Source organism: Lolium perenne, chromosome 7 (genome assembly GCF_019359855.2).
Source record: "Lolium perenne isolate Kyuss_39 chromosome 7, Kyuss_2.0, whole genome shotgun sequence".
NCBI classification, from domain to species: Eukaryota; Viridiplantae; Streptophyta; class Magnoliopsida; order Poales; family Poaceae; genus Lolium; species Lolium perenne.
In genome coordinates this window covers 331247234-331263216 of record NC_067250.2, presented here as the reverse complement: position 1 = coordinate 331263216, position 15983 = coordinate 331247234, and the positions used below count along the sequence as shown (strand labels likewise).

The 15983-nt window shown below is 43.6% G+C and overlaps 1 protein-coding gene and 1 long non-coding RNA gene across 2 annotated transcripts in view; both read left to right on the top strand.

Annotated features, from left to right (window-relative positions):
* LOC127312849 (uncharacterized) overlaps positions 1-758 on the top strand; it is a 41095-nt gene extending 40337 nt beyond the window's left edge. Inside the window, exon 6 of the mRNA XM_071824464.1 lies at positions 21-758. Coding sequence (XP_071680565.1) covers positions 21-758 — 738 coding nt within the window. The remainder of the gene's footprint in view (positions 1-20) is intronic.
* A 3622-nt stretch (positions 759-4380) lies between these two features.
* On the top strand, positions 4381-5145 carry LOC127314069 (uncharacterized). Its single transcript, XR_011749716.1, has 4 exons — positions 4381-4491; positions 4580-4649; positions 4730-4834; positions 4936-5145. It is a non-coding gene; the product is annotated as an uncharacterized lncRNA (long non-coding RNA).
* The last annotated feature ends 10838 nt before the right edge of the window (positions 5146-15983 follow it).

Below are 15983 nucleotides of genomic sequence, written 5' to 3'. Positions count from 1 at the left end.
TCACCCTTGTTATGACTTAGGCGCGGGGCAAATTTCCCCCAAATCCTTCTCCGCGCGCGCGCCACGCAGAGACCACGCCGCGCCGTCGCAGCCTCGCAGAGACCACGCCGTCGCAGCCTCGCCGTCGCAGCCTCGCCGTCGGCCGCCGCCCGCTCCCCGGCGCCGCAGGTAAGTCCTTCGGCCCGGCCCTTCTTTCCCTCCCCGCTCACGCGCACGCCTCGCCGCGACCTCACCGACGCCGCCTCTCGACGTCCTCGCCGACGCCGCTTCCCTCCGACGCCGCTTCGCAGACGCCGCCCGTCGCCGACACCGCCCGCCGACGCCGCCCCGCAGACGCCCAGATGCCGTCGCCACGCTCGCGCCAACGCTGCTGCATGCCCACGCCCTTAGGGTGTTCGATGAAATGCGTAGGCCGACGCCACCCCGCCGACGCTGCTCCGCAGACACCCAGACGCCGTCGCCACGCTCGCGCCAACGCTGCTGCGCATGCCCACGAAACGCTGCTGGCCACCCTGGGCGGGAACGCGAGCCCGACCAAGGACGACATGCGCGCCATCCTCGGCTCCGTGGGCGCCGAGGTGGACGAGGCCAAGCTCGAGATGCTCTTCAGGGAGGTGGACGGCAAGGACATCGCCGCCCTCATCGCTGCCGGCAGGGAGAAGCTCGCCTTCGCGTCCCGCGGCGCCGCCGCCGCCGCAGCCATGGGCGCGTCCCCCGCCGCCGCCGGTGCTGCATCAACACCGGTTCACCGTAGCTAGTTGTCTGTGTATCCCCGATCTGCGTTTCTTGGTTCTAGTATCTAGATGTTGTTGAGACTTTAGTTTGGAAGTACGAGTAGTGCCATCTGATGGGAGTTTGAGTGATTAGTGAAGTCTTGTGTTGCTAATTTGCTATGTTCCGGATCTATGAAAAAATCCTCTCGTTTACTCTGCATTACAGTTCCCGTTCCTATGAATTAGCCGTCTGATGCCTGGCGAAGTTGCACTGTGTTGAGCGTAGCTAGTAAACTGCGGACGCCATCTCGGTCCGGTGGTGGTGCGTGCGTGCGCTCGGGTCTGGAGGGCGACGGCGTGCGGTGGAGGTTTGAATTATAACCTGGATAGAGACGTTGATATGGTAGGTAAAACAAGGCGTTTCGTGTCAATATAGCTCTGCTTTTTTATGTTGGATATATCTAATTCTCTTCATCGTATAATGTGAAGACTAAAAATGTTTGCTACTACCTCTTGCTTCACTGAAAAAAGGTGTTTCTCACTATTAGGGTCGAGAAAAAGAGAGAAGAGCGAGAGGAGGAGCGCCGAGTGTTAGGGTTAGGGTCCGTAGCGGTGCCGAGTACGTGGTGGTGCCACCGCGACATAGAGAGAAGAGCGCGCCGAGTGTTAGGGTTAGGGTCGAGAAAAAGAGAGAAGAGCGAGACGAGTAGCGCCGAGTGTTAGGGTTAGGGTTATTGTTTTCTTCATTTGAATTGTTTTCTAATTGCTTTCTTAATTTTGCAGTGACATTGAGGTATGGAGGACGGCACCTTCGTCCGAGATGAGGAGGGGGAAGAAGCGGTGCAGAAATTGATCTATGAGAGTGCCCGTGGTCCGGAACCCGACGATGGAGATGACAACGAGTTCCAAGACTTTCTGAATGATTTCGGCGAGGGACTTGAGTCTGAACAAATTAGAAGAGACAACGAAGTGTCCATCACAAACTCCGGCGAGGTGTATATCTATGTATCAATTAGTCTATATGTTCATCCCTAGATGCATTCATTTATTTGTATTGCACTTATTAACGAATAATTTTTTCTTTTAGCCTTCTGGATCATCGAGCAAGTCTGTTAGATCAAAACGAGGCCCGACGCGGGTGCTAAAGGGCGAGGGCAGGTTAGCCCTCATGGCATTCAAGGATAATGGTGAACCAGTGCAGCCCAAGGAGTTTTGCCGCAAATTTACAAGTCAATCCGGAGTTATTGTTAGGGACCATGTACCGATCAGCATTCAAGAGTGGCATAAGCCGAAGAACCCGGAGAGTGGTGCTAGTTATGTCAACGACACGATGAAAAAATTTCTTTGGGACACGCTACTGACAAAGTTCAGCCTACCGGAAGACATGACGGAAGGCCAGAAGAATAAAGTCAAGGAATGGACATTGAAGAAGATGGCCATACAATTCCAGACCTTCAAGAAATTTTTTTGGGACAAATATAAGAATGAAGATCCAGTATTCGATGATAATCTAGTGAAGATAAAAGATCACTGGGCCGCATTTAAGGATTATAAGAAATCGTCTACTTTTGTGTCCCGATCGAAGAAAAATACCGAAAATGCTGCAAAGAAGAAACTTCCTCATCATTTGGGGTCAGGTGGCTACAAGAGTGCCATTCCGAAGTGGACAGCGTTTGAAAATAAACTGATTGATCATGGAATCACTCCACAGACATGGGACTGGCCCGAACGGTCCAAGTTCTGGTTGTTCGCTCATGGGGCAGGGTTGGACCCAAAGACAGGGCTGATCGTTGCGAAGGGAAAATGGAAGGAAAAAATTGAGGCAATTGTACCGAAGCTTGTAGATGCAATTGAAAAGGTCAGAAAGGGAGAGTACATTCCCGATCGAGAGAATGACGAGCTGACACTCGCTCTGGGGAACCCTGAACATGTTGGATGGGTACGAGCTCGCCCAGGTCTCACCATGAAGGAAGCGTGGCCGGACAGCGCTGACACTTATAGAAGCCGTTCGCGAAAGAAGAAGAAGGACGCCGACATTGTAACGGAATTGTTAACTAGGGTGGAGGCTCTTGAGAGAAATCAGAGGGCACCTGATCAGCCGCTGTTTCTACAGGATCCACAAGCCGATGCTGCCCCATCTCAGCGAAGAAGCAGTGTCGGTTCCTCGCATCTTGACGGATGTGGAGGAAGCTACCCCGTGGATTATGTCACGGAGAAGACAGATTGCGAGCTACATATGTTAATCAGGACCGCGTCTGTTAAGGTGGCGGTCGGCTATGTGTACCCAAGTGAAGATGGAGCAATGCACCATCATATGCCCATTCCACCTGGTTGTGTTCGTGTCGGGGTGGATGAAGTTGTTTCGGGTTTTGAAAAAGTGGAGCTTGATATTCCTAGAGGTGAAGATGAGAGGACACTGGCCGATGTCAAGCACGGTTTCGCCCTATGGCCGAAGAAGTACGTCGTCCTTTTGCAAAGGCCACCGACTCCTACACATGAGCAGCAAATGCCATCGACTCCTCCCGGTGGCAGTCCTGGTGAGCAGCCAAGTCCACACCTACCTGAGAGGGACCCCAGCGTGAGTCCACCATCTCGAGATCCTCCGCGACGTAAGACAGCGTCCGTTAAGCGGAACGGTACGCCGCCTAGGAAGAAAGCTAGAAAGGAGAAACAACTGCCGCCCTGCGAGAAGTTACTTTGGGAAAAACTCCGAGGAAAACGCGGAGGCCGTTCGTGCCAAGTTGAAGAAATGGTTTGCACCGAAAGTGCCAGAGATACCTTTCGAGAAGACACTAGATCCGGTGAAAGTTGTGCGTACCGTTGACAATCTATATGACCCTGTACCATCGCCGCCATCTGACTATGCGCGTTCTATTGAAAGGTCGTATGACAAGATGATCGAGGCGACAAAACCCGTTCAATCGGGTATCAGGGAGATAAAAGGGATACACAGTGTCTACCAGCTCGGACAACAACCCGTTCAATCGGTCGCCCCTCTCAAGGTGTTTGACGGGAAGACCGTTCAAAGTTCTCGACAAGACGCAACTGATTACGCCTTCGCTGAACGAGCATATCAGTTTGTTCAAGGGAAAGATTTGGTCGAGAATCTCAGGAAGGTACCAACATGTATGCGTAACTTGCATTCGTGGTACCTTAAGGCCTCAAAGGAAGGGATCGAGACTATCATGGTGCGAGTTAGGGAAGAGCACTACTTCCAGGAGTACTGTGTGAACGTTGACTTCGCCGAACTCTTTCAGTTATACAATCTCCGGGCCCTCGACAAATCAATCATCAGTTGCTATTGTCTGTAAGTGATTTATTTATTTAATTTGAGAAGTCGTTCATTGTCTGCAGATTATAATCTTTTGTGCGCTATATTATGCAGATCGAAGATGCTCGAATGCAAAAGGGACGATATCACAGACATTTGGTTCATTGACCCGCACACAATGCATGTTAAAACCATAGAGAATCCCCTCTATAACAAGGATACACCACAGACTTTGCTAAGGTTTTTGAAGCGACAACGTGACAAAAAGCTAGTACTTTGGCCTTACAACTTCGAGTGAGTCTTACTGTCTTATAACACATTATATTTTGCTCACCGTATGTCAAAATTTTAACTAATGACTTATATATATGACACTACATATTGAAACGTGCGTAGGTTTCACTTTATTCTTCTCGTCATCAATTTGGAAATTGGAGAAGTTGAAGTCTTGGACTCACTAAGCAAAAAATCGGATCTATACGTGTCTTGTTTTTTAATGCTCAGAAGGTAATTTTAATTCTTATCGGTTTGTTTCGTTAATTTCCTGCTTTGAACTAATTGATGACTCTTTTATGCATTTTCTTTTGTCGAGCAGCGTATGGCAAACTTTCATCAAGGAAGATACGTCCCGTGAATGGACACCGAAGCTGCGATGGCGTGCGAAAGTAAGTAGTACTACCTAGGTCCACACACCTTTTAATTATCATACTTGACTATTGTTTGATTGAATTATATTCTTGTAAAGAAATGCCCGCAACAACCTCCGGGGACCGATCTCTGTGGATTCTTCGTTTGCGAGTGCATCCGCAGAATTGTCAGCGAGAGAACGAATAATGAAAGAAATAAAGAGGTACAAAAACAATCTTCACAAATTTGTTTTGTTATCATAAGTTGTGCTGAGTTTCAGTAATAGTTGTTTCATGTATTCATTTGTATCTTATTCTTTTATAGTTGGCAAGAAAGCGGAACAAGCTCTCAATCGATGACCGCTTCATAGCAATAGGCGAGGAATTGGCGGGATTTTTCCTTCGGGACGTCATACCACCACTCGCAGAGTACCACTATGAATGAAGATGTACATGTTACATATATAGTTGACTCGAAGAGTACCACTATGCTACATGTAATAGACATATATAGAGTACGCCTCGGAGAGTACCACTATGCATGAAGATCGATCTTCATGCATAGTGCTATTTAATTTGCGATCTTATGCAATAACATGTGTGTTATATTATATGCACCAACTTGCTATGCATCATCTTGATCTTCATGTACTACCTAAACCCAAACGCGTTTCTGGTGCATCGACGCGATATGAAACAAACTGATATCCCTAAACCCCTCCAAAAACCCTAAAAAACCAATTCTCTGCCGCGGCAGAGATTTGGGCAAATTCCCTGCCGCGGGTGGGAACCTTTGGTACCGGTTCGTATTACCAACCGGTACCAAAGCTCCTTGGCCCTGAGCTCTCCTGGTGGCCCACGTGGAGGGCCTTTTATACCGGTTCGTAAGCAACTGGTACGAAAGGGGGGGGGGCCTTTAGTGCCGGATAATTAATACCAGTTGCTCAACCGGTACTAAAGCCCCTCTGGAACCGGTACTGATGAGAGATTTTCTACTGGTGGGAAAAGAACCCGTCGGACGGGTAATTTCCTAAACCACAAAAACATCACGGTGCGGAGTGTGCAGACATTTAATACAAACCGTAGCAAAAAAAATTCCAAAACAACAACCAAACGACGGCACGGTTGGCAGTTTTTTTAATACAACCCGTAGCAAAAAAATTTCCAAAACAAAAACAAAACGACGGCACGGTTGGTTGTTTTTCGAATTGACTACGTGTGGACAGCATCCAATGGCATCACCTTATTTTTAAAATCCCGTGTACCACACCGTAGCCGTAGCAATGCGTCGTTTTGGATTTTTTCTCTGCGCGGTTCGGAGCTGATCAACCACGGCAACAATTATAGTGGGCATTGAGTCTCGCTATACTCAAACCCCTATCCACTGCATTCTCTAGTTTGGACAGCCCGTGTTGCATTTTATCCACTGGAAAAATGAACCATGGTAGAGATGCATTCCTTGGGTCGTCGTCGCCCATTGTCTCTGAGAAGACAGAGCAACCGCTTAGCGATACCAGGCCGAGGATGGCGCAGAAACGAGCATCGACGACCTCCCAGACGAAGTGATTTCATCAATCCTGGAATCCGTAGCAGCATCAGCTCGGTACCCCACCGACTTTCTATCCGCAACCATGATGTGAGTATATCAATGTTTGGGAGTATTTATCCGTTGTTACAATCCTCTAAACGCAGGTCCAAGAGATTCACAGAGCTTGGTAGGAGCGGTTCTGTCTCAAAAAAAAGTTAGTGCTGGTTGCTTCGACGTCAGTGCGAAAAAATGGGATCATTCAACTTTTTTTATCATCAGTATGTAATACCAGAATATAATCGCATGTTCCAATGAATCTGATACCATTTTCTGCGCCAAAATAAAAACAGGCATGATTTTGCGGTTCAAGCTCTTCAATTCTGCCGCACTTTTGATGGAATAAAACAAGGTGGCCGTCTCACATCGGTAATATTTATGAAAGCCAACAAGGAAACCCGCTCCCTAGTTTTACATTTTTTTTTGATTGCTATAACCCTTTTTTATTGCACACTTGTACACATATTCTAGGGCCACATGCAAGTTTTTGAGGGATTCCGGTGCTCCGGCGATCTTTTTGCAATGAAACCCTAGTCCGGGGGCCCCACGTATCTACCTCTTTGACCGGCCTCCAATGATGGTTGCCCAATGGATTTTTATCTTTATTTTGTTTGTTTAGGCCATATCTACATGGGAAACCAAGGTTGAGTTCAAGATTCCACAAGTTTTCCTTACGGTTGAGCCGTAGCGGGAGTTTCCAGCTACAGGTGCAGCACCTTTCTTAGTGTTATCGCATGCATGTGAACAGGCTCGCACCCAGGAGCTAGATATTGCCTATCTAAACCTTCCACCACACTTGTAAACATATGCTAGGGCCACATGCAAGTTTTTGAGGGATTTTGGGGCTCCGGCGGTCTTTTTGCAACGAAACCCTAGTCCGGGGGCCCCGCGGATCTACCCCTGTAGCATTCTCCATACGAGGGTTGACAAGGAAATTTTTGAAGATTCAAAACCCTTGTACTGTTTGATTTTATGTGATATATTACGAATAAGTAAAAGTACAATGCAAAAAAATAAGTAAATGGAAGAAAGTGAGGAAAAAAAGGGGAAAAGAGGTATGCTGACGGTAATGCCGTCGTTATATCCTTGCAGGGGTTATGTCGACGGCCCTCCGTTAGGGCTCTCGGCGTCTGTGTGACGCTGTTGAGTTGCCATCTTCTGTGGGCTCGCCAGCGCCACGTGGGGCGGACATGTGGCGACGGTCGGGATACGCCGACGGTAGCCGTCGGCATACCTCCAGGTAAAGTGACGGCCGTTACGTGCCAATGGTGGCCGTTGGTATATCGCTGGGTACGCCGACGACCGTGCTCCATTTGTCTGCCGTGGGCACCTCTTGCCCGTGCCGACGGCCCCGACATTTGGCCGTCGGCATAGCTCCAGGCCGTCGGCTTTTCACCTGATTCCCGTAGTGCGGGATGTTGTGATTGGAAGAGATTTAAAAAAGACAGGGATATATTTTCAGCAGGGGGCCCTCCCCTAACCACCAGTATGACCAGAACAGAATTTTGGTCCCATCTCCTAGGAAAAACTTGGCACCTAGCTTGTGTCCTATGTGATGCCTGTGAGGCTACGACCCATGCATCAAATGCTTGCCCAGTTCTAGATATGCCAATGCCGGGTATTAATGTGTGTGGGTATATGCTTCTGATGATTTGATGTTCTTTGAGATGCCGAACTCCGATGCTTTCCGACCGAATCGTGAAAATTCCCTCAGTTGCATTTTTGCAGGTTACCGGAGGTACTTTGACGGCGGAAGAGGTAGTGAATCTAATCCCTACGGAAAAGTTCCAACGGGATATTGATGGCAACAGACTACGTATACCAATTTGCTATGACTCCAAGCGCAGAGTGTTGTAGCAAGCGGCTCTTTCCGCACAAGAATGACTCGGCGTTTAATATCGAACACAAGTATCTCTATGTCTCTTTCTATCCTCTTCAAGCAATCCTACAAGACTGAAAGTAATTATCTTGTTGTCCCCAACTCCACTTTGGTAGTTGTCAGATACAACGGTGTAAAAACAAGTAAAGAACAGTAAAAATAAATGTAGTAAATGTTTTTGTATTTTTGGAATATTTTAGTGTGCAATTTGTAACAGCGGGCAAAATAAATAAATGTGGTTTCTTATGTTTAAAAGTTGAACGGGGTTCATGGGTTCACTTGATCTCTCTCTTGTAAACATGGTGGCACAAAATAAGCTCTTCATGAAAAGTTCTGATTTATGCATGTTTTATGTAGTCTTTGTCCTAGTGAGGTAGCACAAGAGAGGTAAAAACCATAGCTGTCCCAAATTTTCCACTATCCAGGACTCACCACAAGTTATACTCCATTTAATAAGCACGTTCCCTCTCACACGTCCTAGCATACCATTTTGATCAGAACAGCATACAAGAATGGTGTAATAATATGCATCTATAAATACACCAAATACATATCTTATAAAGTATCTCATATCAAAAGATCCAACCTCAAGGGTATACAAATATGACCATAATCATGTAGGACAGCTTATATGGTTCTAAAACATGATAGCACAAAGAGAAACATGATCAAGCTACTGACATAAACCCGTAGTCTAGATGTGGACTGATACGTCTCAAACGTATCTATAATTTCTTATGTTCCATGCTACTTTTATGATGATACTCACATGTTTTATACACACTTTATATCATTTTTATGCATTTTCCGGCACTAACCTACTAACAAGATGCCGAAGAGCCAGTTGCTGTTTTCTGTTGTTTTTGGTTTCAGAAATCCTACACAGGAAATATTCTCAGAATTGGACGAAACAAAAGCCCAGGGTCTTATTTTTCCACGAAGCTTCCAGAAGACCGAAGAGGATACGAAGTGGGGCCACGAGGGGCCGACACCACAAGGCGGCGCGACCAAGGAGGGGCCCGCGCCGGCCTGTGGGGTGGGGCCCCCGTGCCTCCTCCGACTCTGCCCTTCCGCCTACTTAAAGCCTTCGTCGCGAAAACCCTAGTACCGAGAGCCACGATACGAGAAAAGTTCCAGAGACGCCGTCGCCGCCAATCCCATCTCGGGGGATTCAGGAGATCACCTCCGGCACCCTGCCGGAGAGGGGAATCATCACTGGAGGACTCTACATCGTCATGCCCGCCTCCGGATTGATGCGTGAGTAGTTCATCCTTGGACTATGGGTCCATAGCAGTAGCTAGATGGTTGTCTTCTCCTCTTGTGCTATCATGTTTAGATCTTGTGAGCTGCCTATCATGATCAAGATCATCTATTTGTAATGCTACATGTTGTGTTTGGTGGGATCCGATGAATATGGAATACTATGTCAAGTTGATTATCAATCTATCATATATGTGTTGTTTATGATCTTGCATGCTCTCCGTTGCTAGTAGAGGCTCTGGCCAAGTTGATACTTGTAACTCCAAGAGGGAGTATTTATGCTCGATAGTGGGTTCATGCCTCCATTGAATCTGGGACAGTGACAGAAAGTTCTAAGGTTGTGGATGTGCTGTTGCCACTAGGGATAAAACATCGATGCTTTGTCTAAGGATATTTGTGTTGATTACATTACGCACCATACTTAATGCAATTGTCTGTTGTTTGCAACTTAATACTGGAAAGGGTGCGGATGCTAACCCGAAGGTGGACTTTTTAGGCATAGATGCATGCTCGATAGCGGTCTATGTACTTTGTCGTAATGCCCTAAGTAAATCTCATAGTAGTCATCATGATATGTATGTGCATTGTTATGCCCTCTCTATTTGTCAATTGCCCACCTGTAATTTGTTCACCCAACATGCTATTTATCTTATTGGAGAGACACCACTAGTGAACTGTGGACCCCCGTCCATTCTTTTACATCTGAAATACAACCTACTGCAATCATTGTTCTCTGCTGTTCTTTGCAAACAAACATCATTCTCCACACCATACGATTAATCCTTTGTTTTCAGCAAGCCGGTGAGATTGACAACCTCATTGTTAAGTTGGGGCTAAGTATCTTGATTGTGTTGTGCAGGTTCCACGTTGGCGCCGGAATCCCTGGTGTTGCGCCGCACTACACTCCTTCACCAACAACCTTCACGTGTTCCTTGACTCCTACTGGTTCGATAAACCTTGGTTTCTTACTAAGGGAAAACTTGCTGCTGTACGCATCACACCTTCCTCTTGGGGTTCCCAACGGACGAGTACTTTACCGTCACAAGGAAGCTACTTTCTGGCGCCGTTGCAACTCCCGCGGCATCAGCAGCTCTTTTTCTGGCGCCGTTGCCGGGGAGATCAAGACACGCTGCAAGGGGAGTCTCTCACATCCAATCTTTTTACTTTGTTTATTGTCTTGCTTTACTTTATTTTATTTTCTGTCTTGTTTGCTTTCTTTATATCAAAAACACAAAAAAATTAGTTACTTGCATTTACTTTATTTAATTCAGTTTTCTTTACTTATTTTTACTACTGTTAAAATGAATACTCCTGAGAACACTAAGTTGTGTGATTTCACTAGCACCAATAATAATGATTTTATATGCACTCCTATTGCTCCACCTGCTACTACAGCAGAATTTTATGAAATTAAACCTGCTTTACTAAATCTTGTTATGAGAGAGCAATTTTCTGGTGTTAGTACTGATGATGTCATGCCCATCTTAATAATTTTGTTGAACTTTGTGAAATGCAAAAGTATAAGGATGTAGATGGGGACATTATAAAACTGAAATTGTTTCCTTTCTCCTTAAGAGGAAGAGCTAAAGATTGGTTGCTATCTTTGCCTAAGAATAGTATTGATTCATGGACTAAATGTAAAGATGCTTTCATTGGTAGATATTATCCTCCTGCTAAAATTATATCTTTGAGAAGTAGCATTATGAATTTTAAGCAATTGGATAATGAACATGTTGCCCAAGCATGGGAAAGAATGAAATCTTTGGTAAAGAATTGCCCTACCCATGGACTGACTACTTGGATGATCATCCAAACCTTTTATGCAGGATTGAATTTTTCTTCAAGGAACCTATTGGATTCAGCTGCTGGAGGTACTTTTATGTCCATCACTTTGGGTGCCGCAACAAAACTTCTTGATGATATGATGATCAACTACTCTGAATGGCACACTGAAAGGACTCCACAAGGTAAGAAGGTAATTTCTGTTGAAGAAACCTCCTCCTTGAGTGATAAGATTGATGTTATTATGTTTATGCTTGTTAATGGTAGATCTAATGTTGATCCTAATAATGTTCCTTTAGCTTCATTGGTTGCTCAAGAAGAGCATGTTGATGTGAACTTCATTAAAAGTAATAATTTCAACAACAATGCTTATAGGAATAATTTTGGTAACAACTATAGGCCATATCCTTCTAATAATGGTAATGGTTATGGTAATTCTTATGGTAGATCTGTTTTGCCTAGTGAGGAAAAGATGCTAGAAATTGAAAAAACTACTAAGAGCTTTATGCAATCACAATATGAGCAAAATCAATTGTTTACTAAAACTATGAATGAACAATCTGCCTTGTTGAAAAATATAGGGAATCAACTTAAAAATTTGAATATGGAAATTTCCGGTTTGCAAACTAAGCTTTCAAATGCTGAAAACCGAATCTCATACATGTCTGAGTCACAAGCTTCTTTAATTAATAAAATGGCTGCTAAACCTGAGGATAATGATAACAAAATTGTTACTACAGCAAATGCTATCCAAGTTCGAATTAATGAAAATATTAGATTGATGGCTGAATTGCATGCTAGGTGGGAAAGAGAAGAAAAACTAGCTAAAGAGAATAATGTAGCTAAAGTTTGGACTATTACTACCACTAGTAATGTTGATGCTTCACATGTTGCTAAACCTCCTACTATCAATGGTAAAATAATTGGTGTTAGCAATGTTTCTACTCCTAATGCAAAGCGTGCAAAACTGCCTGAAACTGCTAAAACTGCTGAAACTGTTTGTGATAAAACTGCTGAAATTTTTCAGAATATTGGGACAATGATCCCATTGCTTTAGATCATAATGGTTTAGATTTTGATGATTGTCACATCTCTGAAGTTATAAAGTTCTTGCAAAAACTTGCTAGAAGTCCTAATGCTAGTGCTATAAATTTGGCCTTTACAAAACATATTACAAATGCTCTCATTAAAGCTAGAGAAGAGAAATTAAAACTTGAAACTTCTATTCCTAGGAAGTTAGAAGATGGTTGGGAGCCCATCATTAAGATGAAGGTCAATGATTTTGATTGTAATGCTTTATGTGATCTTGGTGCAAGTATTTCTGTTATGCCTAAGAAAATTTATAATATGCTTGACTTGCCACCATTGAAAAATTGTTATTTGGATGTTAATCTTGCTGATAATTCTATAAAGAAACCTTTGGGGAGGATTGATAATGTTCACATTACGGTTAACAATAACCTTGTCCCCGTTGATTTTGTTGTTTTAGATATTGAATGCAATGCATCTTGTCCTATTATTTTGGGAAGACCCTTTCTTCGAACTGTTGGTGCTATTATTGATATGAAAGAAGGAAATATTAAATATCAATTCCCTCTTAAGAAAGGTATGGAACACTTCCCTAGAAAGAGAATGAAGTTGCCTTTTGATTCTATTATTAGAACAAATTATGATGTTGATGCTTCTTCTCTTGATAATACTTGATTTACACTTTCTGCGCCTAGCTGAAAGACGTTAAAGAAAAGCGCTTATGGGAGACAACCCATTATTTTACTTATGCACTTTTGTTTTATATTTGAGTCTTGGAAGTTGTTACTACTGTAGCAACATCTCCTTATCTTTATTTTATTGCATTATTGTGCCAAGTAAAGTCTTTAATAGTAAGGTTGATACTAGATTTGGATTACTGCGCAGAAACAGATTTCTTGCTGTCACGAATTTGAGTAGCCCCTTCTGTAGGTAACTCATAAAAATCTGCCAATTTACGTGAATGATCCTCAGATATGTACGCAACTTTTATTCAATTTGAGCTTCTTCATCTGAGCCTGTTAAGTGCCGCTAAAAAATTCGTCTTTACGGACTGTTCTGTTTTGACAGATTCTGCCTTTTATTTCACATTGCCTGTTTTACTATGTTGGATGGATTTCTTTGTTCCATTAACTTTCAGTAGCTTTGTGCAATGTCCAGAAGTGTTAAGAATGATTATGTCACCTCAGAATATGTGAATTTTTGATTATGCACTAACCCTCTAATGAGTTTGTTTTGAGTTTGGTGTGGAGGAAGTTTTCAAGGGTCAAGAGAGGAGGATGATACAATATGATCAAGGAGAGTGAAAAGTCTAAGCTTAGGGATGCCCCCGTGGTTCATCCCTGCATATTTCAAGAAGACTCAAGCATCTAAGCTTGGGGATGCCCAAGGCATCCCCTTCTTCATCGACCACTTATCAGGTCACCTCTAGTGAAACTATATTTTTATTCCGTCACATCTTATGTGCCTTATTTGGAGCGTCTGTGTGCTTTTATTTTTTGTTTTTGATTGAATAAATTCGGATCCTAGCATTCATTGTGTGGGAGAGAGACACGCTCCGCTGTTGCATATGAACACAGATGTTCTTAGCTTTACTTTTAATGTTCATGGCGAAGGTTGAAACTGTTTCGTTTATTGCTATTTGGTTGGAAACAGAAAATGCTTCATGTGGTAATTGGTATATTGTCTTGAATAATTTGATACTTGGCAATTGTTGTGCTCAAATAGATCATGTTTAAGCTCTTGCATCATGTACCTTGCACCCATTAATGAAGAACTACTGTAGAGCTTGTTGAAATTTGGTTTGCATGATTGGTCTCTCTAAAAGTCTAGATATTTTCTGGTTAAGGTGTTTGAACAACAAGGAAGACAGTGTAGAGTCTTATAATGCTTGCAATATGTTCTTATGTAAGTTTTGCTGTACCGGTTCATACTTGTGTTTGCTTCAAACAACCTTGCTAGCCTAAAGCCTTGTATTGAGAGGGAATACTTCTCGTGCATCCAAATCCTTGAGCCAAAACCTATGCCATTCGTGTCCACCATACCTACCTACTACATGGTATTTCTCTGCCATTCCAAAGTAAATTGCTTGAGTGCTACCTTTAAAATTCCATTCTTTGTCTTTGCAATATATAGCTCATGGGAAAAATAGCTTAAAAACTATTGAGGTATTGAATATGTAGCTTATGTATCTTATTTCTTATAAGTTGCTTGTTGAGCGGTAACCATGTTTCTGGGGACGCCATCAACTATTTCACCTTTGTTGAATATCATGTGAGTTGCTATGCATGTTCGTCTTGTCTGAAGTAAGGGTGATTTATCATGATCAAATGGTTTGAGTATGCATATTGTTAGAGAAGAACATTGGGCCGCTAACTAAAGTCATGATCCATGGTGGAAGTTTCAGTTTGGACAACAATCCTCAATCTCTTATGAGAATATTATCTGTTGTTGAATGCTTATGCATTAAAGAGGAGTCCATTATCTGTTGTCTATGTTGTCCCGGTATGGATGTCTAAGTTGAGAATAATCAAAAGCGAGAAATCCAATGCGAACTTTCTCCTTAGACCTTTGTACAGGCGGCATAGAGGTACCCCTTTGTGACACTTGGTTGAAACATATGCAATGCAATGAGAATCCATGGAAATCCAAGCTAATTAGGACAAGGTGCGAGCACTATTGGTATTCTATGCATGAGGCTTGCAACTTATAGGATGTCTTATGCATAACACATATGAATTATTACTACCGTTGACAAAATTGTTTCCATGTTTTCAAAATAAAATCTCTAGCACAAATATAGCAATCCATGCTTCCCTCTGCGAAGGGCCTTTTTTTACTTTATGTTGAGTCAGTTTACCTAATTCTTTCCATCTTAGAAGCAAACACTTGTGTCAACTGTGTGCATTGATTCCTACATACTTGCTTATTTGCATTCATCATATTACTTTGTGTTGACAATCATCCATGAGATATACATGTTGAAGTTGAAAGCAACTGCTGAAACTTATATCTTCCTTTGTGTTGCTTCAAAACTTTCTACTAAGGATTTATTGCTTTATGAGTTAACTCCTATGCAAGACTTATTGATGCTTGTCTTGAAAGTACTATTCATGAAAAGTCTTTGCTATATGATTCAGTTGTTTAATTATTGTCTTTACCATTGCTTCGAATCACTTCATTCATCTCATATGCTTTACAATAGTATTGATCAAGATTATGATAGCATGTCACTTCAGAAATTATCCTTGTTATCATTTACCTACTCGAGGGCGAGTAGGAACTAAGCTTGGGGATGCTTGATACGTCTCAAACGTATCTATAATTTCTTATATTCCATGCTACTTTTATGATGATACTCACATGTTTTATACACACTTTATATCATTTTTATGCATTTTCCGGCACTAACCTATTAACAAGATGCCGAAGAGCCAGTTGCTGTTTTATGCTGTTTTTGGTTTCAGAAATCCTACACAGGAAATATTCTCGGAATTGGACTAAACAAAAGCCCAGGGTCTTATTTTTCCACGAAGCTTCCAGAAGACCGAAGAGGATACGAAGTGGGGCCACGAGGGGCCGACACCACAAGGCGGCGCGGCCAAGGAGGGGCCCGCACCGGCCTGTGGGGTGGGGCCCCCGTGCCTCCTCCGACTCTGCCCTTCCGCCTACTTAAAGCCTTCGTCGCGAAAACCCTAGTACCGAGAGCCACGATATGAGAAAAGTTCCAGAGACGCCGTCACCGCCAATCCCATCTCGGGGGATTCAGGAGATCACCTCCGGCACCCTGCCGGAGAGGGGAATCATCACCGGAGGACTCTACATCATCATGCCCGCCTCC